This window comes from Tamandua tetradactyla, chromosome 21 (genome assembly GCF_023851605.1).
Source record: "Tamandua tetradactyla isolate mTamTet1 chromosome 21, mTamTet1.pri, whole genome shotgun sequence".
NCBI lineage: Eukaryota > Metazoa > Chordata > Mammalia > Pilosa > Myrmecophagidae > Tamandua > Tamandua tetradactyla.
In genome coordinates, this window is record NC_135347.1 from 27,057,995 (window position 1) to 27,084,873 (window position 26,879).

General features: G+C 35.6%; 1 protein-coding gene across 4 annotated transcripts; it reads left to right on the forward strand.

The window, feature by feature from the left end:
- Nucleotides 1–8,458: 8,458 nt before the first annotated feature.
- NUDT12 (nudix hydrolase 12) lies at nucleotides 8,459–25,943 on the forward strand. 4 transcript variants are annotated; one of them, XR_013167045.1, is made up of 8 exons: nucleotides 8,484–8,602; nucleotides 11,143–11,354; nucleotides 11,839–12,419; nucleotides 14,687–14,854; nucleotides 17,579–17,692; nucleotides 19,872–20,071; nucleotides 21,059–24,935; nucleotides 25,476–25,941. XR_013167045.1 is itself a non-coding variant. In XM_077139020.1 (7 exons), exons 2-7 carry the CDS (start codon nucleotides 11,149–11,151, stop codon nucleotides 21,167–21,169), a joined length of 1,380 nt encoding a protein of 459 aa, XP_076995135.1. In that variant the 5' UTR covers nucleotides 8,459–8,536; nucleotides 11,143–11,148; the 3' UTR covers nucleotides 21,170–25,943. The 4 variants fall into 4 exon arrangements, 3 of the variants coding, with proteins under 3 accessions (XP_076995135.1, XP_076995134.1, XP_076995132.1); XM_077139020.1 differs by having other exon boundaries at nucleotides 8,459–8,536; nucleotides 21,059–25,943; XM_077139019.1 differs by having other exon boundaries at nucleotides 11,147–11,354; nucleotides 21,059–25,943.
- The last annotated feature ends 936 nt before the right edge of the window (nucleotides 25,944–26,879 follow it).

The window sequence follows — 26,879 nt, forward strand, 5'->3', positions numbered from 1 at the left end:
GGAATTTACGTGCACTGCAGGCATTCACTCTCGGTAGAAGGTCATCGTTTCCCAGCCTGGGAAATAATCCCTGCCAGCGGACTTGCAAAGTGCCTGAGGCATCGCTCCTGAGAGGCATAACTCCTCTTCTTTCAGGCTAGAGGTCAGAGCCATGATCACAGCTCAGTCAAATTTAAAGGAGAAAGTATCTGAGGTCAAAAATATCCTAAGGAAAAAAAATAGGAGACTGAAACTGGAAAAAAAAACACATTGTGCTCCTCTGGGCTTAGCCTGGCAGTGGAAAAACCTGTTGCAGAATATTAAATTTGATTTTTTTTTTCATCTGAAAGCTTCAAAATAACTAAACTAAAACTGAATACAGACTCTGATGGATGTCAGGCTGCAATCAGTTTTGAGGACATTTCTAAATGCTACAAATCCATTTAAATGCTCATCAGCCCAGACATTCTAAAAAAGAAAAAAAAAATCAAGTTAAGTGACTTAAACATGAAATGTGAAGAGCGGCTCAATGACTAAATTACTGCATCAATTAACTTGAGTACACAGAAAGAATACTGCTCTTTCAAGCAATGTTAATTCTGCCTGTGATCAAACTCCTCACATCATAGTGGTTGCTTCATGAAACACAACTCATACAGCAAAGGAAAAAAAAAAACTGATTGCAAATAAGAATAAACTGCTATTTGGGACTTCTTTAGAAAACGCATAAACCAAATTGATGTTTGTGTGAAAAAAAAATGCAGTTATTTCCATATACTTCCAAGAGTGAAAAATTCTGAAAATTGTTTCTGAACATCGTAAGACAGATGAAATTACCATTAAACTCAACAAAAGTGGCTTGGTAAACATAAAAAAAATAATAATAATAAATGAGTGCATTTAGTGATTACAAGCATTTCTGGATGTATGTATGGCAAAGGGTAAAGTGTTTTTATATTGGTCATCTCTGCAAATTGCTTTTACATACTGTCATTTTCAGTAAGGAGAAATGTATTTGCAAAAGCAGAGTGAACACAACAGGCCTGAAATCAGACAAGTCGGGGACTGCTGACAGAGCACTGCCAGCACTCAGCCTACCAGGACCCTTGAATATCAGGATTTTATGGCATGTTTTTCTGACATATCTAGCAGTAGACTCTACTCCCTCCTTAGTCTTTGGAGTATGAACCTACTTTTATCTCCAAGCTTGTTCCTTTCCTTTTTAAGGGGCCAGGTTCTACCTGGCAAGAAGGAAAGGAAGAGCCCCTGACAAACAGATTTCACTTTGTTATTGTTTTTGGCCCTTCAAAACTCAGTTCAGAGGCCCTTCAAAACTCAGTTCAGTGGAACACCTTCTCACTGTGTTCCAATTTACTCAGAATAGACCAGGGTATGATGACATAACAGCTTAACTCCAAAATCTCAGTGGCTTGATGACAAAGGTGTATTTCTCACTCATACAAAGCTCCTTGCAGAACTGGCAGCTCTTCAGGGCAGCTTCCTCCTAAAGGTGACTGCCAGGCCTATCTGCTTATAAGTCCCTCATTATAAGATATGCTTCCATATTGCATAACAGGGAAATAATGATCTGCAGGGTGATGGATTGCTTTTTAAATGATCTGTCCACAGTGCATTAGCCAGAACAAGTCACATGGCCATACGTAGCTGCAAGGGGACTGGTCGTGTCATCTTTCCAGAAGTTCTGGAAGGAGAGAAGAATCAGACATGGGTGAGCACTTTAAGTTTCCATTACATCTTTCCTGAGCTAGCCTCAAAAATATAGTTCAGTAACCAACTTTGTCCTCTTCACTTTACCTTCACTGTATCCTAGTACATATAATTGTTTACCATTTATTTTACTTCATTAGGTAATGAGCCCCTTGAGGGCAGCAACCAGATCCTATTTTTCTGCATAAATTCCATAAACAAGCAAATAAACATAGCCACAGAAAATCAGAAGCATTCCTGCTTAATGTTGAGAAATAAGTTGAGACAGCAGCATTAACAATATATTTGACTCTAGAATTTAATGAAAATGACCATTCATCCACCGTTCAACAAATATTGACTGAAGACTTCCCATATGTCAAGCAGAATTTCACGTCCTGGGAAGGCAGCAGTGAACAAGATGGATGAGGACCTTTCATGTAGTTTGCAATCTAATGGTGAAACACAATGAATAAACATCACGAACCAAAAATATCAAATACAAGAACACTAGAAATAAGAGGATTTCAGTAGAAGAGCTACTGTTAGTTGGTGATCAGGGAAGCTCTCTAAGGAGGTAGCATTGGAGCTGAGGCATGAATGGCAAAAAGGATCCCACCATTTGAAAATCTAGCACAAGAGTATTTCAAGAGGAGGAAATAATTAATGCAAAGGTCCTAAGTCCAGAACAAACTGAGTGTATTCCAGAATGTAGACTATGTGTATTATGTTCATAAATCAGAAACTCCTTATCTGTAATTACATGTGAAACTATCTTATATCAAGGACCTTGTGTGGAGTTCAAGTAACCCTCACATTTGCTGAACTCTCCTCTAAGTTGTATAGAGTTAAAGTGTAGTTCTCGCATATCTCATTGCTGTCAACCAGACTTTTATTAACTGCCTTATATGTGAAAGAAAAACATCTATTTCTGTAAAGACTATTTTTTTTTCAGATTTTCTGCACTAAAAGAAATTACAGCCTATTAGAGAAAAAAAGTAAAAACATACAAAGTGTCAATTAACACAAATATTAAAAAGCACTACAGGGTGGTGCAATGGTGGCTCAGAGGCAGAATTCTCACCTGCCATGCTAGAGACCCCAGCTTTGATTCCCGGAGCCCATCCATGCAAAAGGGGGAAAAAAAAAAGCAATATATGTTAAAAATAGGACATATCTCCAGATAGTATAAGGTTAATTACAAAATTAAATTATTTACATAAACTTTTGTGTATATTCTGCCCATAAAATCAAGTTTCTTTCTGGTTGAAGGAAAAAGACTGGATGGATTTTCACTAAATTTGCAGGATTTGGTTGGCATATTTTGTCTTAAGAAATAGGCTACATGTTATACACAACACTCATTTGCAGGGCACACACAAAAAAGCAAGGAGCCCCTTTCCAGAGCAGCTAGAACTAAATACAAAAACGGTCCCTGTGGTGTTAGAAGGTTGCCAATAATGAGAAACAAGCCATTTTGTAAAAATATCCCATGGGCAGAGAAAATAAACAGTGGTTTCAAATTTGAACTCCAAATTATTTGTCTCAAGGGCAATCAATCCAAATTTCATGCACTGATTTGCAATGACACTGAGCTCATACAGGCAACAGAAAACAGTATGTTCCAGAAGGAAAGGGAACAAGAATTTATTTATGTAATGATGTTGAATGATTCTCCCAAGCAAGGCAGGGGAAACTAACTAGTACGTAATAGAGGCTTTGGGTTGAGTGGAGGAAAAGATCCTTCTCTTAGTCTAGGGTTACCCAGAAGTAGACCCTAGACCAGAATTTGAATGCAAATGGTTATCTAGAAGGAAACAATGGTAAGAGTGTGGGAAAGTGAGAGAAGGAAGGGAAGGCAACCAATAACGTTGGCTATCAAGCAAGTTTCCATTATAGATAAAGAAAAGCTATCCCCTCTGGGGAAATCTGAAAGCCAATGTAGAACATTTGCCTCTGAGTTAACTCACATATTGGTCATGAGCTGAGGATTGCTTGCAGTCCATATTAATTTTACAGCATTGCTGGTCTGCTGAACAGCAGTGAGCTCTGGTAATCAGAAAAAGCACTCAGACAAATAAGGACAGATGCTGGCAGTTGTTTGAAGAGCCGCTAAGATCATTTGTGCACCTCAGAAAAGGCCATGTTATTTTAATCCATTCCTGTGGGCCAGACCTATTGTAGGTGGGACCTTTTGATTAGGTTGTTTCATTTGAGAAGTGACCCGCCTCATTTGAGGTAGGCTTTAATTACCTTACTGTGGTTCCTTATAAGAGATGAAATAAAGAGAACTCATAGAGAAAAGCCCTGGAGAAGCTGAGAGACGACCTACAGAAGCTCAGAGAGAAAGCCACGAAAGCCAGAAGCTGAAAGTAACAAAAACCAGGAGCAAAGGACTAGCAGAAGCCAGTCACGTACATTCCTATGTGACAGAGGTGTCCCAGATGCCAGTGGCCTGTTTTCAGAGTCCAGCATTGTCTTGTTGATGCTGTAAGTTGGACATTTTCATGGTCTAAGAGCTGTAAATTGTAAATCTGATAAATTTCCATTGTAAAAGCCAACCCATTTCTGGTAATTGCATTCTGGCAGCTTTAGCAAATAAAAACAGCCAGCATGCACTGATATGGTAAGAGCAAGAGGTTATGGTGGCAAACTGTTAATCCTGTGGGCAGGAATAATCTAGAAGAACCAATAGAAGAGGAACTTGAACTGGGAAAAAATTAGTAGGATTTGGATAAGGAAAAGCATTTAAGTCAAGAAAAGCCACATGATTAAAAGCAGTGAGAAATAAATAAATAAATAAATAAATAAATAAAAGTAATGAGGTAGAAAAGCATAAGAGATTCCCCAGGCTGGCAGATAAGACAGTGTGGCAAAATCAGAAAAACTATGTAGGAAATTTGGGGGGAAATATGGCTAAAATCATACAGTGGGTCCTAATTTTTTCTTGTAGGAATTGAGGAGCATTTAGTTTTATAATAAGAAAGTAATAAAAATGAAAAACAGCATTTTATGCCATTAGTATATCTATGCTGGCTCCATTGTTGTTCTTGGAATGCAATTATTGTAAAAATTCTAGTTCTGTTCAACTTCTCTAGGAGATAATCACATGCAAAGAAGTATTCAGTCATCCATTAGCAATGCCTATATTGAGTATGAAAATCGTGGTATCTAAATACCATTTCTCACCAAAAGGAAGCAAAGCTTGTTGGAGAAATGGCTGATTTCAGGTTTGGAGCAAAATGTTTACAAGATGAGCTTTAAAAATTTTGTTGTACCAGAAAGAAACGAAGCTATCAAACATATAGGAGCCCACTCTGAGAGAGTCCACATCAAAATAATAAATATTATAAAATATTTTAAAGTAAGATCCATAATGAAAAAAAAACCACATAAAATGTTAGCATTCATGAGTACATGAATACACTTAAAACCTTGGAGGATTTGAGGGAACTAATTCATTATTCTGAAAAATAAGAAATAAAGAAGAAAATCATGCATTTATCCTAGACTTCCTATACAAACTGTGCAGACAGTTAGTGAGGTAAAGTTTTTATTACCACAGCATTTTGGTTAGTAAATATAGAATGAATGAACAAATTGGAATTTTGTTCATTCAAAATTCAATTTTGAGTGAAATGCAATTTTTACTCAAAATTGCAGAATCACCATTTTGCAATTACTAATGAAATAGTGAGTCTAGATAATAATCATTAATGGTTGCTAGAAGATGAAAAGTTGATGGGAGGATTTATGATATTTATCATAAATTTTATGAAATTGACTGTATCTGACTAAAACTGATCAATTATAACATGACAATAAGAGAGGCAACCAGACATAGCATAACCCTCTTTTTAAGTGTATGTGTGTGAATTGGTTTTTAATTGAGGTGTGGGGGATGGATTGGGGCGTAGCCCCCAGGGAATATCCATTCTGATCTTCCTGGGAGAGTTTTTGCATTTTTTTTTTTCTTTTTCTTGGAGCTGGTCTTAGTGCTGACGGCGTCAGGTCCACTGCTGATGGGCTCCTCCTTGGAGAGTTTCTTCTTTTTCTTGGAACTCCTGCTGTCGGCTGCCCCTTTAGGATCGCTTACTGGTTCCTCTTTGGTGAAAGGCTTCTTCCTCTTGGGAAAACTTGTACTGACAAATTGTGCTGTCTCTTCAAGAGCACTACTAATTAACTCCTCCTTGGATTTTTTCTTCTTAGGTTTGGAGTAAGAGCCAGCCTTCCATTCCATTCTTCTGAGGCATCTCCTGGAGCTTTTGCTTTTTCTTTTTTTTTTGGTCCCTCACTTTGTCTCCTCACACTCTTCCAGAGTACTACTGTTGTTTTCTTAAGACATGACAGCAATTGAAAGAAAAGTTGCTTCTTTTCTTTCTTCAAGCATTTCTTCTCTTGTTTGTCCAGCTTCCTGGCAATCTCCACAGCAGCTTCCTCTGGCTGAATGATCACCTTCTTCATGACATCCAAAATCTTGCATGGAATTTCTCTTGTCTCATAGAAAGACAGTTACTCCTCGACCTATTCTCAGTTTTTCCTTACATACTAGTGGGCACCTCAGAGAAGCAATCAATTCCTGAGGCAAATGTTGCATTTGTTTGCCAGGTATTGCGAGATGCAGCCTTTATTCTTGGCAACTGCTCGACCAAAGAAAGTGGAGTGGAAAATGAGTCCATATTTGGGGGTATGTCCTCTTTTCTTCAGGGCTCTAGAAGCTTGGTCCCTTTTGGCCTAGGAATCTCTCAGACAATTGTGTAAAACTCTTGACAGAATATAATAGAACATAAGTTATAACACCTATTGAGCTTTCTTGCAAAAAAAAAAAATCAAATCTGAATCTGAATAACCCTTTAGATTTAACTACCAGTTTACAAGAAATACAGGTAAAAAGGACACCACAGGGATTCAATCAGCAAATTTAGAATATGGAAAATTCTACGGGACAAATTATCTCTATTGTATGAGAAATAACTGCAAGGAAAAAATAACAATAGTATGAACCTATAGATTTAAGGACATCAAAGGTAATGGGGAAAGCTTGGTTAGGTCCTAATCTGAACAAATCAATTCTAAAATACATAAAACAAAATTTATGGTACAATTTAGGAAATTTGAATATTGAAGGTCTCTTTTGAATTTAAAGAATTATTGTTAAAATTGTAGTTGCATTAATATTTTAGTTATATTCTTTTAAAAGCCCTTATCCTAAATAAATAAAATTTATTCTTACTATTTATGAATGTAATAAATAATATGGTCTCTGGAATTTGCTTCAAAAGAATCCAAAGGGGGCCATATATTGGTAAAATTGTTGATGCTGGATGTCCACTATACATGAGTGTAGTGGATTGAATAGTGTCCCCCCCTCAAAAAAAATTATTTTCCCCCTGGAACTCCAGAATGTCACCTTACTTGAAAACAGGAGCTTTGTAGATTTAATCAGTTAAAAATTTCATGATGAGATCATCTGGATTTAATAAAATGGGCACTAAATCCAATGACAGGTGTCCTTAGAAGAAGAGGAAAGGACACAAAGAGCCACAGGAAGGAGGAAATGTGAAAACAGAAGCAGGGAATGCAGTTTTGCTGCCATAATCCATAGACCACAAAGGCTGGACAAGACAAGGAAGGATTCTCCCCCTAGAGCCTTCAGCGAGACTCGGACATCATGCCTACACATTAGGGCTTACTTGTCTCCAGAACTCTGAGAGTATAAATAACGATTGCTTTACGCCCCCAAATTGGTGGTAGTTTGTAACAGTACCCCAGGAAACTGATAGGATGAGGGTTCATTATGTTAATATATCTGCTTTAATTTTGTTTGAATACGAAGATTGGGTTTTCCAAGCAAGTTAAACAAAAACGGTATTTCTGACCCTCCATCTATCATTGAAATCATTAAGAACCAACTACTCACAGATAGGCGCATTAACTAAAGTTAACAAAGCAGTTATGAAACTACAATGTGATAGGTGTATACAACTGCACTGTGAGAAGTGGAGCTTCCAGTGTAAAATCCTGGTAGGAAGTAGTGATCAATTCTTAAGAAACTCCTGTACTCTCTCTGATGGCCCTAGGCTTTTTGGTAAAGGAAAAATTCCTGGTATGGGAGTTAGAAGACTGCCAACAGATAGCTATGTAGTAACTTCTACAGGCTTTGGAATATGAGGAAACAAGAAATGAAATAAAAAGCAATAATATTAATGGTGGTGTGAGTGCACTGCACACTCCCCTAAGAGTTTTGCATGCATTATCCTATTTTAAAAACTCACAACAACTCAAGGAGGTGTTATGAGCTCTAGATACATGTTTTATTTTTTATTTTTTTACTTTTTAAAGGACATTGAATGAAATGAGCATTAATATACGGTACCGTGCTTCACATGAGGAGATTGATGCTTACACAGATCAGTAACTTACTTAGGGTCATGCACGTAAGAAACTTGGCCCAGTCAATATACTATGTTTATTTAACACCTAAGGACGCTTTAAACTCTCCATTGATTTGTACTGTATTGCAAAGGAGATTGGGAAGCTGGGTGAGAAATATCGGAAAACTTAAAACTGTTTTCAGAGACCTAATTTCCCATTGTCCGCATCGCACTTCACTGATTTAGTCTTGATGAAGGAAATCAACCCTTCACCCATCACCTCGTTGCCCGTCTTCCGGCCCTGGACGGCCCCACCCCCACCCTCAGCGCCCCTCCCTGGAGGGCCTCCTCGCGAGTCCCAGCCCTCCGCGGAGCGCTCAAAGCCTATCGCCCTTAAACTACAACTCCCACAAACCCGTGCGAGGACACTGGACCTCTGCAGGAAGTCAGAGGGGCTCCATCCGGCGCCGGGAAAAGTGAGAGTGGGATTTTTCCCTGTCCTTCAACTACATCCTAACCAGCCTCTACTCTGGTCACATTGGGTTAGTAGCAGCAGCGGCGAGTTAGTCGGCCCTGTTTTCCCCTCCGGAGCCGGTGGCCAGTTCTCCGGACCCTTCGGTCACCGCGCTGCCTGGCCGCCCCTGCAGAGTCCTGTGGCGCAGCGTCGCGCTGGGGCGACGGGCGGAGGGGCCGGCGACCAGCCCGATGTCCCGGGGAGGGCGGTGGCCGCACCTGGTTCAGTAGCTGGTGTTGATTCTAATTTAAGCTTTGGGGGGGGCAAAGGAAGCATTGCTCCCTTCGCTTGTGGTTTCACGCTAAGAGAACGAATTTCAAAGCAGTGGCAAGAAAGCAAAATATTTTAAGGCAGTGTATCCTTTGGAGAGAACGTGCACGGATGGCGCTGGATTGGTTAAATAGATTTGTTAATGCCCATTGAGTGTAATTCGTTACGTGGTGGTCGGTGACTTCAGTGACAGAGGCAAAAATTTTGAATTTGCGCCCTGTTGCTCTCCGGTCTGCTGACCCTGGGCAAGTCATGCGCCTCGGGTTACTCACCCATTAAAGTAGGTGTTGATTTGGTTAATAGTCTAAGACCTTTCAAACCTAAAATGCTTAATTACCCCCATCAGAGTAGTCTGTACTCTTCTGGGGAAGCAAGGACAGCATTAAGCTGATTGAATCACCTCATCCTGCCTTCAAATCCTTACCTCTTGGAAGACCTGTCAATGAAAAATGAAAAAGCCAATCAAGCAGTGGAGCTGAATCTCAGACTTGCTGTGTTTTTCTTTGATAGGAGCAAGGTTAACATTTCTAGATGGCTTTTCTGAGAAAGCTAAACTGGAAGTGTACATTTTCCATTTCCCTTTTAAAAATGCTATGTGCTTAAGCAGTATTTCAGTGGGGCAGTGAATGGCACCGTGTTTATGCAGAAAAATTTTGCAGACACTTGAGTTGGACTGTGGGCAAGGTGGGGAGTGACGCTGATCTCAGAATATCAGTCAGTGAAATATGTTCAAAGTAAACTTAATTGAAGAAACTCTGTGATGTGATTTTATGGAAAGAAAATAAATTTAAGGAAAAAGCAACCTGGGAGGGAGACCATACATGAATCAGTGTATAGCTGTGCCTCAGACTATAAGCCCTGAAAAGTTGTAGCTTTTGCTATTCATAATATTTTAATAGCGTTGAGAAATCTCAATGTGAAAGGAACATGGCGCTAAATTAAAGAGTTAAAAGAACTTTTAAAAATTGTTTTCTAACATAGAAGCCAGTCCTAGTTTAAGTTTTAAGCAGATTTTCAATATTAAGTTTTATTCTAACATTTCCACTTCCTCTGAGTTATTTTGACCAGTTTATAGTAGTAGAGACACAAGTAAACAGCAAATCATGCCCCCCTCTTTTTTTTTTCTTTTAAACTTTGTTCTTACTGCTCCTACTACAAAATTGATCAGCCAGATTGGTGGCTCAGAACCCAGGGTGCAACTTCTAAAAATTATGGGTTATGACCTTCCTTTTTAGCCTATATAACTTACAACTAGAGTAGTAAAAGACTAGTTAGAATCCCAAATGTTTACTTAGTACCAGGAAGTTTTCATAGAATCACATTTTAGCTGAGAATTTTCATAGGAAAATATTTATACCTTTAAAAATAACTTTGACAATTTCATAGTCCTGAAACATAAATCATTTCCACAAAGTTAGCTCACTTTCTGCCCTATGACATTGAATCCATACTGGGTAACTTTTATTAAGTGGGGCAATCCTCTCCTATGTTTTTTACTGAAACAACAGACTGAGAAAATATAAAGAATGTTAATGATTAAAATGGCTTCTATGATTCGAGGATGGGTAAAGTCCAATGAACAATGTCCAATAATAGATCCAAAATTGTCTGGTCACCTGGTTTTTGACTCATAGCAATGCAATTCAGTGTGATAAAGATGGTGAGTTCAAGAATGGGGCTGAATCAGGTTGATAGTACATTGGAATAAGAAAAGTATCTCAACCCCTACCTCACACCATGCACAAAAATCAGTCCCAAGTGGATTTCATAATTAATTGTGCAAGGTAAGGCAAAAAATTGCTTTCATGTGAAGCTTAGAAAGTTTTTTTTTTTAATTATTAGCTATAGGATCATTTTTGCCCTGAGGGCATGGATCTCTATCTGGTACAGTAGAATCTAACACAATACTATCTGTCATCTGCTAAAAACCTCCATTTTCACTTCTATTTGCTTTTATGCTTCTTCTGCCCAACTCCATAATGAAATCTTTCTGGTTTACCTCAAATATTCTCTCTCTATAAATTTGTTACCCTATATCTTTACATTTCCCCCTCCAAGGATAAGGTCCCTTCATCTGTACCACCAGGACCCTTTATACATAATACATTATTTTATACACCCCCATGTGGAATTATGTTTATAATTCTCAACTGATAACAACTTTGCTAATTACCTTTTGAAGAGTATTGCTTTGAAAATCATTATTATTCTTCTGACTATGAATACTTAGATAATGTTCATCCATTATTTAAAAAGCAATTACAAAGGAGTATTATTTTCTATTTTTATGTTTTAAAGGTAGAAATGTCTTCTGTAAAAACAAATCCAAAGCAAGAAATGATTTCCCAGTTTCACTCTTCAGCTGCTGAAGGAGATATTGCCAAATTAGCAGTAATATTCAGTCATTCTCCATCTCTTCTCAATGAAACGTCTGAAAATGGTTGGACTGCTTTAATGTATGCAGCAAGGAATGGGCATCCAGATGTTGTCCAGTTTCTCCTTGAGAAAGGGTAAACATTTTAGGCTGTACGAAGTCCAGGGGTAAGGGAAGTAGAATATGAATAGATGTCTTTTAATTTCTGTTTCATATTTCCTTTTAATTTTTTTCTTATAGCCATATCCTTTAGCTAGTTAATAACTAATTGATTTTGTTATATAAAAATTAGCATAGTTCTAACTAAAAGCAGATTTATCAGTTAGTCTAATCTTTTACCCCACATTGAAAAATGTTAATCTACCCACCATGACTACAAAGGATACCTTGTAAAATTTTGGTGTTTCCGTATAGATAAAACTTCCTGCTTCTTTTAGTTTATAAATAGTTATTCAGAAAGTTTAAATATCCACTGTCTCTAACTTTTTTCTGTATAAGTATTATATAGAAATATAATAGACGGACTATTATGCATCTGGAAATGTTTTATTGAAATAAATATTGAAGAAAATTCTTACTTCCTATTTTATTTTCCTCCCTCATTTTTCTTCTGTCTATAGGTGTGACAGGTCCATTGTCAATAAATCAAGGCAGACTGCACTGGATATTGCTAAATTTTGGGGTTATAAACATATAGCTAATTTACTAGCTAATGCTAAAGGTGGGAAGAAGCCTTGGTTCCTAACCAATGAAGTGGAAGAATGTGAAAATTATTTTAGCAAGACATTACTGGACCGGAAAAGTGAAAAAAGAAATAATTCTGACTGGCTACTAGCTAAAAAAAGCCACTCAACCACAGTTTATATCCTTTTTTCAGATTTAAATCCCTTGGTTACTCTAGGTGGCAATAAAGAAAGTTCCCAGCAACCAGAAGTCAGACTTTGTCGCCTGAACCACACAGATATAAAAGAGTATTTGGCTCAGCCTGAGAAGATCACTTTGGTTTTCCTTGGAGTAGAACTTGAAATGAAAAAAGAATTACTTAATAATGCTGAGAAAGAAGAGGAAGATGGGTTGGTTGCCTGGTTTGCTCTTGGTATAGATCCAGTTGCCGCCGAAGAATTTAAACAAAGACATGAAAATTGTTATTTTCTTCATCCTCCAATGCCAGCACTTCTACAATTGAAAGAAAAAGAAGCTGGTAAGAGGTGAACACTTCTTACTTCTATTGGTAATAATCTGGTTTTTCAGACTTTTGGAGTTGTATGTATCTGCAGCTTCCAGGAGGCTTACTTTTTTCTAGTAGTAGTGAAATGAAGCCATCTTTCCTATAGATTTACCAAAGTTTTGATCCTGGAGACTCTTCTCTTGGGCAGGTACTGCCATTTTAATAAGCCAAGATTAGCTTCCCTAGAATTAACCCTAGCATGCTGGTTTCATTCTACAATGAATAATTACTAAGCGCCTACTATATCCTGAGCCTGAGAGCAAAGGCTCTGGCTGTTTTGTTTTCTGTTGCAGGGTATGCCAGTTCACGTGGGGTCTTGTAGGCCAGCGTAAGACATTTTATTCTAAATGTGATTTAAATGTTGTAACATGATCTGATGTACATTTGAGCAAACAGACAAACAAAAGTCTCACACTGGCTACTCTGTAGAGCATGAGTTGTAGGTAATTAAGTGTGGAAGTCCAGAGTGTTGTTAAAAGGGGTTTGAGAATTCTAGTAGCCTAGGTAAGGGATTGTAGTGGCTTGGAATGGCAGTGGAGATGGAGAAACAGGGAGCATGTGAAGTGTGTTAGAGTTACTGAGAGAGATGATGGTAACCTGGACTAAGTGGTAACAGTAGAGATGGAGAAAGCGGGGCATATTCAAAATATATTTTGAAGATAAATTGACACTACTTGCTGGTGAATTGGATATAAGGTGAGGACGAAGGAAAAGATCAAGAATGACTGCCTGGTTTGAGTCTTAAGTAATTTGGTAGATAGTGATCACATTTCTTAATAAAAGAATATAGGGTGATGTATGGTGTGTAGCAAGTAGGACAGCTTTGGGATAAATAAATCAGGAGGTGAGCTTTGGAAATGATAAGTTTTAGAGAAGAATATTAGAATTTGGAACTCAGAGGAGAGGTCTGTACTGGAGTTTTTACATATGGGACTCATCATCACAAAGGTGATATTTAAATCTCAGGAGACTACAGAGGTTACTTAGATTGTTGAGTGTAAGAAGGAAAGAGCTGCAGAATCAGGCCAGGATACTTCTAATTTAGAGTACAAGTTGCAGCACAGGGGCTATCAAAGGAGATGGAGACAATGTAGCCATAATGTAAGAGGAAAGGAGAGTATGTATTTGTGGGAACCAAGAGAGCAGTGTGTTTCAAGGAGGGAGTGGTCAAATGTTTTGAATGCTTCTAAGAATCTGAGTAATAAATTTGAATAAAATAGGGATAAAGATTTAAAGAAAAAAGGGTCTTTGGTTTGGATATTGTAAAGTGCTAGACACATAATAAGTGTTCAGTAAATGTTAGCTTTTCTTATTGGGATGTTGCTGAAATAATGTAGATACCCTGGGGTAAATTACGTATTACAAGGTAACTTGGCAGGCAAATACTGAATGTTACCTATGGATCATTGAATTTCAGCATCATATTTGTATTTACTTATGGATTATTAGTTTACATTTTTCCCAATTTGAAGTTGCTTTTGAGTATTATTTAATTTCAAAAATCTTTCCACTAAATAGTGTAATTCAGGGAGAGCAAATTTGTCATGCATTTGAAATGTTGCATTTGTAATCATATTACTTCAGTTATCATATTTCTGATCAGGCATATTAAGAGTATTGAAATGCCAAGGTAAAGGCTATAGCTAAGCAATTTTTTCATAAACAGAGTAAACCACAAGCCTTGTAAATGTAATATTTTTTATACCATATGCAGTATCCATTTGTAAACAAGATATGTTCTATGATGACATGGACTAGGAGTGGGTTAGTCACCAAGGAGAAGAATGGAAGGTGATTCCTACAGTTTTCCAGTAATATTTCCTTTGGAGGGAAATACAGAAGTCTATATCCAAGTTAGGAACGGCCTTTGTAGTATGATATTTTAAAAAAATTACTATTAGAATCATACATACTGCAAATATAGCAAATCATCTATAATAAAGCCTTTGTCAAATAATGTGGAAGATAGATATCAGTATATCTACCTTACATAAGCATTGTATTTTATTAGTTGAAAATAAAATTAAATCTAATTTTCATCTGTCACCTGGGAAATTAAGCCTTTTCCTTTAAAAAAAAGTAAGCATCATAAAATAGAATTATTAAAACCCTTGATCACACAGCTATTCAGAAAACACAGTGTACATTCTCATTGTAACTTAAAAACATTGTCCCTACTTTGTTGTTTTTTTTTTTACAGTTTATCACAGAACTAAAACTTTTTTTGTTGTCTCTTAAAGGGGTTGTAGCTCAAGCAAGATCTGTTCTTGCCTGGCACAGTCGATATAAGTTCTGCCCAACCTGTGGAAGTGCCACTAAAATTGAAGAAGGCGGCTATAAAAGAGTATGTTTAAAAGAAGACTGTCCTAGCCTCCATGGCGTTCACAATACATCATATCCAAGAGTTGGTAAGCTTTTCTTTTACAGTGAAATCTCAGCCATCTGGAATCTCAAGGAATAAGGCATATTCTGGAAAGAAAAGTTTTTTAAGCATCTGAGGAGTTTACCTTTTTATTAAAGTCATATTTGGTTTAACCATAAGATTATAAATATTAGAGTATTAGTTGCATGGCTTTGTAAGTAAAAGACATTGTGTAGCAGACAGGTTTCTCAGTAGGCGGGCCTCTCCACCCTTCTTTTTTTCTTGTTCATCTGCATTCTCTGTGGAAAATCCCCAAATCCCCTCTCCTAACCTCCAGGAATGGGTGAAACTGCAGGCGCGCGAGATAAGACACATTGCTGGGATAGAGACCCCTTCTCCTAGTCTCCAGGAATGGGTGAAACTGCAGGCAGGCGAGATAAGACACGTTCCTGGGAGAGGGACCCCTCCCCTAACAGTTCATCTGTTTCTGTAACCCGCTCAGTACCTTAAACTAACCAATTGTTTCTCCTTTAATGTTGCCGGTCGCCAAAACCTTATCTCTAGCATGTAGTACAGTCTATAAAAAATGAGGCTGCCTTTTGTTCGGGGCTCAGACTTTCAAGGTGACTCAGCTGAGCCCCGTGCGCACGAGCTAATAAATCACTTGCTTCCCAAAACTACGGACCTTGGTCTCGTCCTGTTTTAGTTTAGCAGAAAGTTCCTGGAGGTCCGGCCTCCTCCATGGTTTTTGAGCTACATTTCGACATAATTAGCCATTTCTTAACTCCGAATAATCATTACGAATTTCAAATATTAAGATACATGATTTCAAAATATCTTGGTCCATTTATTGGGAGGCAAAAAAAAAAAACAAAAAAAAAACACCAATTACTGCCTGTTTGAGGTATCCCTAAAGCATGGCATTCTGGAGCTAGCTTCTCATTACTGTGGTGTCTACATGTACCTTTTCTCTTTCTAATTGTTGTTTTGAGTCTGCTGTGGGTTTGAAAATCCGATAACCACCCCTTTAAAACTGTGCGAAAGGAGACTAGAGAGACTTAGCAACACCTGAGGAGATCTCCAGGGAATAAAGTGCATGGCTTAGTGACATCTTTTTCTGTTGCTCAGAAGCCTTTAAACATTTCCTTTCCGATTCTCAGTCTTGATCCACTGGGGAGAATTTGCTGGTTTAGAGACTTGTAAAGAGATGAACCATTACTTAATTTAAATTTTATTTGTAATGGCTGAAACAAACTTAATCATAGTGCCACATTTGCATTTTTAAAAATTTGTGGTAACATATATAACATAAAATTTCCCACCTCAACCATTTCAGTGGTTATCAATTAAATTGCAACGATCATGCTACTATTACCACTATCTGTTACCAAGACTTTAACTCCAAACAGAAACTTGGTAATTATTAAGCAATATTTCTCTGTTCATCCCTCTCTCCTTCCTGTCATAGCTTCTGATTACTTTCTTTCTCTACTGATTTGCTTGTTTTTGATGATTTATATAAATGTAATTATAGAGTATTTGTCTTTTAAGTCTGGCCTGTTTCATTCAGCATGATATGTCTTCAGGGTTTATCCATATTGTAGCATGTGTCATTCCTTTTTACTATTGAATACTATTTCATTATATGTATATACCACATTTTGTTTATCTGTTCGTCTGTCAGTGGACACTTGGGTTGTTTCCGTCTTTTGACAATTGTGAACAATGCTGCTGTGAACACTGGTGCACGAAGATCTGTTCGAATCCCCATTTTCAATTATTTGGATATATATCTAGAAGTGTAATTGCTGGATAATATGGTAAATCTGTGTCTTATTTTCTGAGAAACTGCTGAATGGTTTTCCACAGCGGCTGCAGTATTTTACATTCCCACCAACAATGTACAAGAGTTTCCATTTCTTTGCCTTCTCACCAATACTTGTTAATTTCTTTTTTTAAATAATAGGCACCCTAGAGGATGTGAAATAGATTCTCATTGTGGTTGTGATTTGCAGTTCCCTGATTTGAGCATCTTTTCAAGTGCTAATTGGCCATTTGTATGTTTCCTTTGGAGAAATGTCTGTTCAAGTCTTTTGCCCATTTTTTAATTGGGTTGTTTGTTATTTTGTGGTTGAATTGTAGTAGTTCTTTATATTTTGAATATTAAGCCTTATCAGCTATATGATTTCCAAATATTTGTCTGAGTCTGTAGCTTGTCTTTTCACTTTCCTAATAAAATCCTTTGATGCACAAAAGTTCTTAATTTTGATGAAATTCATTTGATCTATATTTTTTCTCTTTGCTCTTGCTTTTGGTGTCATATATCAGAAGTTATTGCCGAATCTAAGATCATGAAGGTTTTCCCCTATTTTTTCTCCCAAAAACATTTTGTTAAGATGGAATGGACAGCAGATGGAAATTCACCATATATAGTAAGATAAAATATTCAAATTACAGAATTTGAACTTTCTCCATGTTCACCTAAATTTTATAATTTAATACCATAAGCACACAATAAATGTTGCTGTTAAGATGAAGGAAGGAGAGCAAAAATAGTCTTTCTTTACCTTATGACAGTATTCCATGTAGTTTCTTTCAGATATTCTGTCATCAATTACATTATAACAGAAAAAAAACAATTTTATTTAAGAAGACAGAAGTCCTGTTCCTACAGGAAATACACTTTTATATTATCCTATCAGACTAAACTTTGCACAATGAGTCAGTTATTTTTTCCTGTCATTCATATATCTGATTATTTTTTTAACAGATCCTGTAGTAATCATGCAAGTTGTTCATCCAGATGGGACTAAATGTCTTTTAGGCAGGCAAAAAAGATTTCCCCCAGGCATGTTTACTTGCCTTGCTGGATTTATTGAACCTGGTAAGCTTTTTTTATGATTTTTATAATAATTTTCATTTTATTTATAATTTCCAAACAAAAGTTTTGACAGAATTTGAGAAGTAATCTCTGATAAGTTATGTTATAAAATTTCTATAAAAGCAAATTTTAAATAATTTAGATTTTGTTTTTATTTATAGGATGATTTTATGTTTCATTAAAAATTCAGTATTTGCTATTTCATATAGATTTCATATATTGCTTTTGTCCCAGGTATCTTTATGGTTTATACCTCATTTCCTTCTATACTAGACGCAACAGTTACCTTCTTAAATAACAAGTATAATTAAGGTGACTGCCTTAAATACACTAGTTAGTCCCCACACCATGTACTCACAATCCCTTTCAGCCTGCGTCATTTATTTTTATTCCTACAGTACCATAACCACTTGACATGTTATATATTTATTTGTTTGTTATCTGCTCTACTATATTGTAAAGTTCCATAAAGGTAGGGACATTGTTTTAGTCATCGCTGTATTCCATACCTTTAGAACAGTGCCTGATATATATAGTAGGAGCTCAGTAAATACTTGTGGAATAAATAAATGATTATATCTAATTAAGAAATGAAAGTTTACCTCAACTTCCAATATTAATTTGCTTTGCCAGATAATAATTGTAATAAATAAATATAGTGCCAGGCTGTGTTCTGAATGCTTTATCGATGTTAAATCTATAATCTTCATACAATCTTATAAAGCAGGTACTATTAAAGGAATTTTGCATATGGAGAACTGTGGCACAGGGGCTTACTAACTTGTCCAGGATCCCTCAGCTGTCCCCCACAGCCAGGATTCAAACCCATGTTCTTGATTACTATACTGCTTCTATTGGTTCTAGGTCATAATTAACTGCTGTGGAGTATTACATTTCATGAATATTCTACAATTCATTATCTATTCTGCTGATGGAAATTTATTTTAGGGTTCTTGCTATTGCAAGCAGTGCTGCAGTGAATATTCTTATACATTTCCTTGTGTACATTTGCAAGTTATCTAGAGTATAAACATAAGAGTAGAATTGATAGCTCATAAGATGTGAGCATTTTAACCTTTTCTGGATATTGCCAGCTTGCTCTCAGAAGTGTTCCTGTCAATTTATTCCTACCAATAATAAATGAAATGGTCTATTATTCCATATATTCACCAAGTTAGGATTTTCAGATGTTTTAATTTGCCAATCTGATCAATATGAAATAGTATGTCATAGTTTTCATTTTCATTCCCCTGCTGATGGAGAGTCTTTTTCAGATGTGTCATAGACATCCGATTTTTTCTTTTCTGAAATTGACCTTTTATATCTTTTGCCTGTTTTTCTGTTGGCTGTTCCTCTTTTTTTCTTATAGATTTTAGGAGTTCTTTATATGTATTATATGCTAGTGTTTTCTTAGTTATAACCTTGTAGATTCTGAAGCTAGTCTATGGCTTATCTTTGTACTATGATAAACAAAGGTTCTTAATTTTTATGTAGGAAATTTATCAATCTATTTGAAATAAAAAGCCATATTTAAATAATAAAATATTTCTAAACTTCCAGGTAAACTTAACACAGAAACTGTTCCTCCTATTCTAATTCTCAAGTTCAGTAAATCAGAAAGTATATTTTAAGCATTATTTTATCAAGATTAAGTCAGTAATCAAGTCAGTAATCATCTTGAGGAAAATTGTAGTTTAGGTAAGTATTGTGTGAATTTCAAATTTTCAGTGTCTTGAAGAGTTTTCTGCACTAATCATTTTACAAAATAACGAAAAAAGTTTTAACACTTTTGTGGGGAAAGAATTAACCACTGTAAATTCATGCAGTTGTAATTTAAACTGCTCAGTGATAATGCATAAATGAGATAATATATAAAGTGCTTGGATAGTTCTTAGCCAGCGGTAGGTGCTAGATAGTTGTAGATGTTGGAATTATTGTTTTTAAAATACAAATGACAAACTTGGATCTTTAGGAAATGAGAAGTTTTTTATTGGCATTTTGATATCCTTTGTATGGTCATACACCTTAAAAATAATATTTGTTTGAACTCCAATCTAGTTTTAGTCTTCTGCTTTCTGACTGTTTGAATTGAGTTCCTGTCCAAAGAGATTTCCAAACGTTTGAACCTTTTAGAGTCTAGGGCATGTTCATCAGCTGCTTGTTCTTTTCCCCATTTGATTAGGGGAGACAATAGAAGATGCTGTTCGGAGAGAAGTAGAAGAGGAAAGTGGAGTCAAAGTTGGCCATGTTCAGTATGTCTCTTGTCAACCATGGCCAATGCCCTCCTCCTTAATGATTGGTTGCTTAGCTGTGGCAGTGTCTACAGAAATTAAAGTTGACAAGAATGAAATAGAGGATGCCCGCTGGTTCACTAGAGACCAGGTAAAGTTCAATTTAATTTCCTTCTTCTATTGATTGTTCTCTGACTGTATCAGATTGGGCATGCAGTAAGGATGCAAACTTTTAGCAAGTAGTATTAATGGTTATGGTCCTTTCATCTTGCATGGATTACAGTGTAATTGTTAATGTCATGTTGTCACTATAAAGACCAGTGTGTTCAAATTAACTTATTCTGTGAGATTCTTCTGATAATGATTCTGTGCCATTTTTTAATCCCGAAGTACCATTCCTTTAGATCAATGATAATATTTTTCAATGGACTTCAAATAAACGTTGTCTCAGTGATGAGAAACAGGAATATTAGAGATTTTATATTTTAGTTTATTGCTGTAAAACAAACAAGTAGCTCCCAAAAAAATGCTTAAACTTTTTCAAATATTCTTATTCATTTTGAAATATATTTAAGGACAAGAGTGATGTAACTGTGTAACAAAAGTATACTAACAAGAACTTTTTAAAATGTCATCCATAAATAATATAATGAAAGATAAATATATGGCTTTTCTGCATGACCCAGAGCTTTCGTATAGAAAGCAAATGGGTAAATTTCACAATAATAAGAACCTAAAATCCTTTCTAACTTTGTCTAAATAAAAATTATTTTATGTCCAACTCCTAAAAGTAGAAAGTAGATTTTTTTTTTGATTTTCTATAGCAGAAAATCAGTCCCCAAAATTGTATTTCAGTTTGAAATTAAGTGTTTATTTTTTATTTTGCATTCTCGTGACCTCATTTTCATAAGGGACAGTCTCTTTCTGGATCATTTTAAAAATTGAAACACTAATTCACTGAAGCAATTTTAAAATGTTGTATAAATTTTTCATGCCAAATATATATCTTGCCACTTTCCACTGTTGTTATTCACTATAAAAATCATAGCATTTTATATTAACTCTGTATAGGGATGGAGATAGTGTGTAAACATGACAATGTTGAAATCCTAATACATTTTATTATGTTGTATTTTAGGTTGTGGATGTTCTGACCAAAGGGAAGCAACAGGCATTCTTTGTGCCACCAAGCCGAGCTATTGCACATCAGTTAATCAAACACTGGATTGGAATGAACCCCAATCTCTAAATTAAGAACAGGTCTTTGTTTTAGTATTATTTGATTTCTAATTACCACTTATTCCTCAAGTGAGATTAGAAATATTCAGTGCTCTTCAGAATGTCACAACTCAAAATCGCATATTGGGTTTTCAAAATGTTTTCCATCTTGACCACACAATTCAGATTTTTATAAATTACGTTACTTCAGATTTTGTTAGATCTGAAACAGCTTTTTCTGAACATTATTTTTGGCTGTGCTTCACCATTGTATTTCACAAAATTAATTTCCAGTAAGAGATAACATATCGTGAACAAATACGTTCTAAAAATGTGAATGAACCTAAATTTTGATCAGTTATCTTAGTATCTCTTGTAAGCATTAGATTGATCATTAACGTGCCTAATATGAGAAATGAAACAGCATAATTTTAATAACTGAGTTTGTATTGATTTCTAATCTTTTACTTACTATAAATTTCCTTTAAGTTGTTCATAGCTGATTTCTGTTCCTCTTTACATTGTAATCCCACAGATCCTGATTCCATTGTTTTGAGCAGTGGTGCTATTAATAGTGTTGCTACTGGTCTCATTTGAGAATTTTCTGTTTTAAAAACTAACTCCACGAATCATCTCAGAATATCATGTCCTCGTGTAGGGAGAATTTAAGTGACAACTTACCAGTGTGTCTGTGACCTCCTCTTAAACCTAAAATTAATGAATATATCTATTTACCTCTAAGTTTTACCCAAAGTTGTTAAGACAAGTCAAGATTCTCTGTTTTAGCCCACTGAAATCAAGTGTATTTGAAAGGAATTTTTCACAAACATCAGATACTAAATAAATTCCAGATAGGTTTACATATGTAATAAAAACACTGGCTTTATGTCATTATGTGATGAGAGATGTATCTTCAGTAGCAAAAAATTATATAATCTCTAGCAACAATATTTATTATAATCAATTACCGTCTCTTGGTTTTTTACTTTATTTCAACACATTTGAAAAAGCCTTTATAAAATAAGTGTATTTACTGACTTTATTAGTAAGACTCCAGAGAAAGTAATTTGTAGTGCTTCGCAATTTTGTAACAGAGAAACTGTCATGTTTTATAAGGCTGTGTTGAAATTGTTTTAAAAGGAAATTTATAAATGTTACAAATTTACATAATTTGGATCTTTGTATGTTAAAACTGGAAGAGATCTTAGGGACAATGTATGAAGTTTACTCTCCTCATGTTATATATAAGAAATAGGAAGTTCCGAAAGGTGAATTTAATTAATTGGTGAAGGTTACACACCTAATTAATTAACAACAGTGTATACTGTATAAACCAGTTCCAGGATTTTCCCTCCTATAGGATTTAGAAATTATTACTAAGAATATATGTAGAATATATTAAAAGAAGAGCTGATGAGAATAAATTTCACTCAACAAATATTGTTAAAATTAGAGAAACTTAAAATGTATTTAACTTAAGATAATTTGCTCAGATAAAACTTTATTTTACTGGGTGGGTCCCCGTGGCTCAGCAGGCAGAGTTCTTGCCTGCCATGCCAGAGACCCAGGTTTGATTTATGGTGCCTGCCCATGCAAAACAAAACAAAACAAAACAAAACTTTATTTTACTGATGAGCAGTGATTTTAGTAATTGATGAATACTTATTGATATCAAGACTTTAAATCAAATAAAGACTTAGATATGGTATTTAGATGCTTAATAAAATTTGAACTACATTAGTACATGGTAAATGATGTATCTTGATTATAAAGTAAAATGGCTTGATGTTCATTTTCAATCCAACTGTACTTTTAGTACTTGTACATTCTAAGGTTACATGTTAAAGTCCAGGTTTCACTAGAAAAAGGAAGTAAAATATGAAGCTGCAACAAAATGTAATTATAAATTTAGTTCAGGATATTTAATCCTGTGCTCAGGGAAAACCAGTATCTAAGTAAATTATTGTATTAATAATTATTCTTAAATTTCTAACCTCTAAGAGGTGAAACCTGCATGTGAATAGAATAGCCACTTCTAGAAATGATAGACGTACAAATGCCATGAAGGTATTCTCATAGAAATGAAGACAACAATAGATTAAAATATGTATCTATCTGTTTTCTCTTTTGTGTACTGTGTGGTTTTTTAATATACTTTCATAAATTTCTTTTGAAAATGGAAGAAGCCCAATTTTAAGCATTATTCCCTGATTAGAATTAATGAGGTATAGAAAAAACTAAAAAAACCTTGAAAAAGAAAGTTTCCACATTTAGAAGAATTACAGTTTTCATTTGGAGCTTAAGTTTTATAGTTTGGGATCAAATACACACACACATACGTGAGAATAATTTTTATCTTTGAATTTAAAGTTATATATCTAGTATAATGTGTGCTTTTATTGTCTAATATTTTTCTAATCTTTGCATTTTTAAATTTTCATTGGTTTACTGTTTATGGTAGGACAAAGAAGGAATAGAAGCCCACATATTTCGTTTAGTAGGAAAAATTATTAGGTCTTTCAGAGAATCAGGGATTTGGATGAAGGCAGAAAAGAATGGAAAAACAAAAGATAAGACCATGAGATGGAAAGAAGTGTAAGTTTGTCAGTAGCCAATAAAACTACCGTAAATCTCACATAACACACAACAGTAAATGGCTGGTCTCAGAACTGTGTTGCTGATGTAGAAACAGCAAAATAATAGATGGAAACATTTTTTTGTTTACATGGGCAGGGACCGGGAATCGAACCCGTCCTCTGGCATCACAGGCAAGCATTCCTGCCTGCTGAGCCACTGTGGCCCGGCCAGTAGTTGGAAACATTTTATAAAACAAATCCACTGATAATTTATTTAGGATAAAATGTCCCAATGCATATTTTATTAAGGCTTAAGAACCAGCTATCAGGCTCTAAATAGTGTTCTGGGTGTGGGTGGTCAGTTTCCAGTGAAATATATGTGTTTGTTAAGCTTAAAAAGGGTAATTTTCTCTAGTAGAAAAATATCTAGGGTAACACAAATTCAAAGCACAAAAATAGGAGTTTATCTATAAATATAAGAGGTCTAGGTCTTATGGTAAACCAGAACCCTGGCTAAAGGACTGGGAAAGGAGAGCATGCAAGTTTGACAGTCAGTACAGACAGGGTAAGATGCTAGATAAAGGAGCCTGGGAACACTGACTAATTGGGAGTGGATGTTCTATCTAGAGAGGGTGGTATTACTGATCCCCTGCATCCTCAAAAAGAGTCTCACTGGTTAGAATCTAACTGTAGAGGTTTTTGATGTGAAAACTTACTAAATGCTACAAATGATTTTTTTGTCTACACTATACCTCATTCTCTTTCCTCCTAGGACACTTGAGGATTGCAAAGTTAATAATCATGTATGATAGACCTTAAAATAATTTTGTTTGTTTGTCTGATGTAGAAATGTTGAAAAGGAAAATCACTGGAGTAATAAAGATGGTATGGGAAAAATGAGAAATTATCAACATGATGGCATAAATTCTTTTACTTGTTAGGAAAAAAGATTAACTATTAAATTAGCATTTGAGCATATTAATTGAAATAACAGGCAAATTCTTCATTCTGTTTTTGGTGAAGGGTAACCAAATTTAATTGGTGAAAGTACTACTTTTAACTTTTCCTTTTTATTCCTTCAAGAAGACTATTTCTCTTTTATTGTAAGCAGACAAATCCATAGTATAGAAAATGGATATCTTCTTTTCACAATTCCCATTATAATGATGCTTTCAAGAATATTGGGAACTGCTGTGAAGTTTTAAACAGATTTCAAGTTAGGTAAGTCTGATAATGGAAACATTTTTCTTTCTAACTAGAAGTCTGATAAGAGACAAAGTACAGCATAAAGAATGAAAAAAAAAGTGGCCTGGCTGTCCGTTCCTGGTCTCACGGGAACTGTACTTGAACACACTCCTTGTTTCACCCCCTGATAGATTATGAAAATTGTAACCACTTGTGAGTTGGTTTCATTTTGACTAATATGCAAGTTCCACCCCTGGGCAGAAATTGCAAATGGTACTCTTATCTGACTCTTTTAGAATAGAACAAGTAGACTAGTGATATAGTCTGAAGTTTCTTTTTGTTTCCTTTTCATCTTGCCCCTTTTACTGTAGCCTGAAATTGTAGTCTATTGGATCAGTGAGATGATATAAACAGCTCAGTAGAGAAGAAAACCTTGTAACTATTACTGCTTTCAAATGGCCTTAAGCTGAAATCACCTCTATCAGTGAGGGTAAAAATAATATAAAGTGACATTTACCCAATAGCGTTACTCTAAGAGTTATTTTGCTTTTTTGCTGGATTCATTTGTGATTATAGAACACATTTGAATATTCTACTGCCAACCAGTTTATTTGGAAGATTTGGAATCCCAGTGAGAAATTGCTTCAAGGATGTGCACAAGTTCAAAATTCGGGGGCTTTGTTTGTCCCGACTCTCTTCCTTCCAGCATAGAGAGAACTTCAGTGGGAAAGTATCTTTGGGTGGGAGGCGAGTAGGAGCTCCATGGATTCTGAGAGAGTTTTTCAAGAATGACAGAAGAAAATACGCGTGTATTTGTGTGAACCTCAGGTTTTCATGGCTGTAGGGGGCTGTGCTATCTAATAATGACTATTTTAGAAAAATATCCATAATTTATTTTGTACAAGTTACTAGATTTGTTCATACCAATCTTTTTCTTTAGTTTCTAGCCACTTTCTGTACTCCCTCACAAATAATAAATATACCTTTCATTCTATTATGATGCTGTTTTTATCATGTAAGTAGTGTATGCATTCTCCTTGTACAATGTGTTTTATGTCAGTAGTAATAAATAGTGAATTTTTAAATTCTTCAAATTCATGTTTCTGGACATTTTAGAAGTTATTTTGTATCTGTTATTTCCAATGTATTTCTAAGAACTACTTATGAATCCTTGTTTGCAACAAGCTCCTAAGAAGACATAACCTTCTAGTGAGTATTCTTATAATACTAATAATATTTACAAAGGACTTTGCCTATAGCATGTTAACAATTGTTACATCATTTTATCCTTTACACAAACCCTTTCATATTTCTACTTACCAGAGTTATCTTAAAGAAATTTCTTAATAATACTGCTTTGATAAAAGCACTTCCTGTCTCATTTTCCATTGTCAATCCCTTAAATGTTAGTGATTTTTCAGGTTGGAACTTGCAAACACTTATTCTTCTACACTGTTTTGTAGGGCCTTAACTGCTCATTTCTCCTCAAATGTCTGTCTCTAACTGTGGGTTAGACCTATCTGCTTGGCTGATAATGCAGTCCTAAAATTAAATTCTCTTTTCTCCCAAGCATGTTCCTGCTTCTGTATCCCTGTTTCATCAGTCTTGTCCAACATGGACCTCTGGGTATTGTTAGCTTTAACTATTCTACTTCATCCCTCATCTCCACCTACTTCCCAACCAATCTCGAAATTCTGTCCCTTTTACTTATCAATCTCTCTTTCTCTCCCACTTTCTCTCTCTCCCGTCTCTCTTTTTTCCCTCCCTCTTTTCCCACCTCTCTCTCTTTCTCTCAAGGATCCTACTTCACCATCCTACTTCAAGCTACTCACCAGGGTTTCTACATTTTAGTTGGTCTACCTAATTGGTCTCCCGACTTCCAGTTTTACTCCCAATCCATTCTTCACCCTGTAGGCAAAGAGATCTTTCTAAGGGGCAGATCTGATCTTAAAACTCTTACTTAAAACTCTTCAAAAAGAT

Bases quoted from the DNA above. Each gene is read 5' to 3' on its own strand.
- NUDT12 (XM_077139020.1), top strand. From the start codon at position 11,149: ATGTCTTCTGTAAAAACAAATCCAAAGCAAGAAATGATTTCCCAGTTT. The intron at 11,355-11,838 runs GTAAACATTTTA...TTCTGTCTATAG, and splicing joins CAGTTTCTCCTTGAGAAAGG to GTGTGACAGGTCCATTGTCA. The intron at 20,072-21,058 runs GTAAAGTTCAAT...GTTGTATTTTAG, and splicing joins GCTGGTTCACTAGAGACCAG to GTTGTGGATGTTCTGACCAA.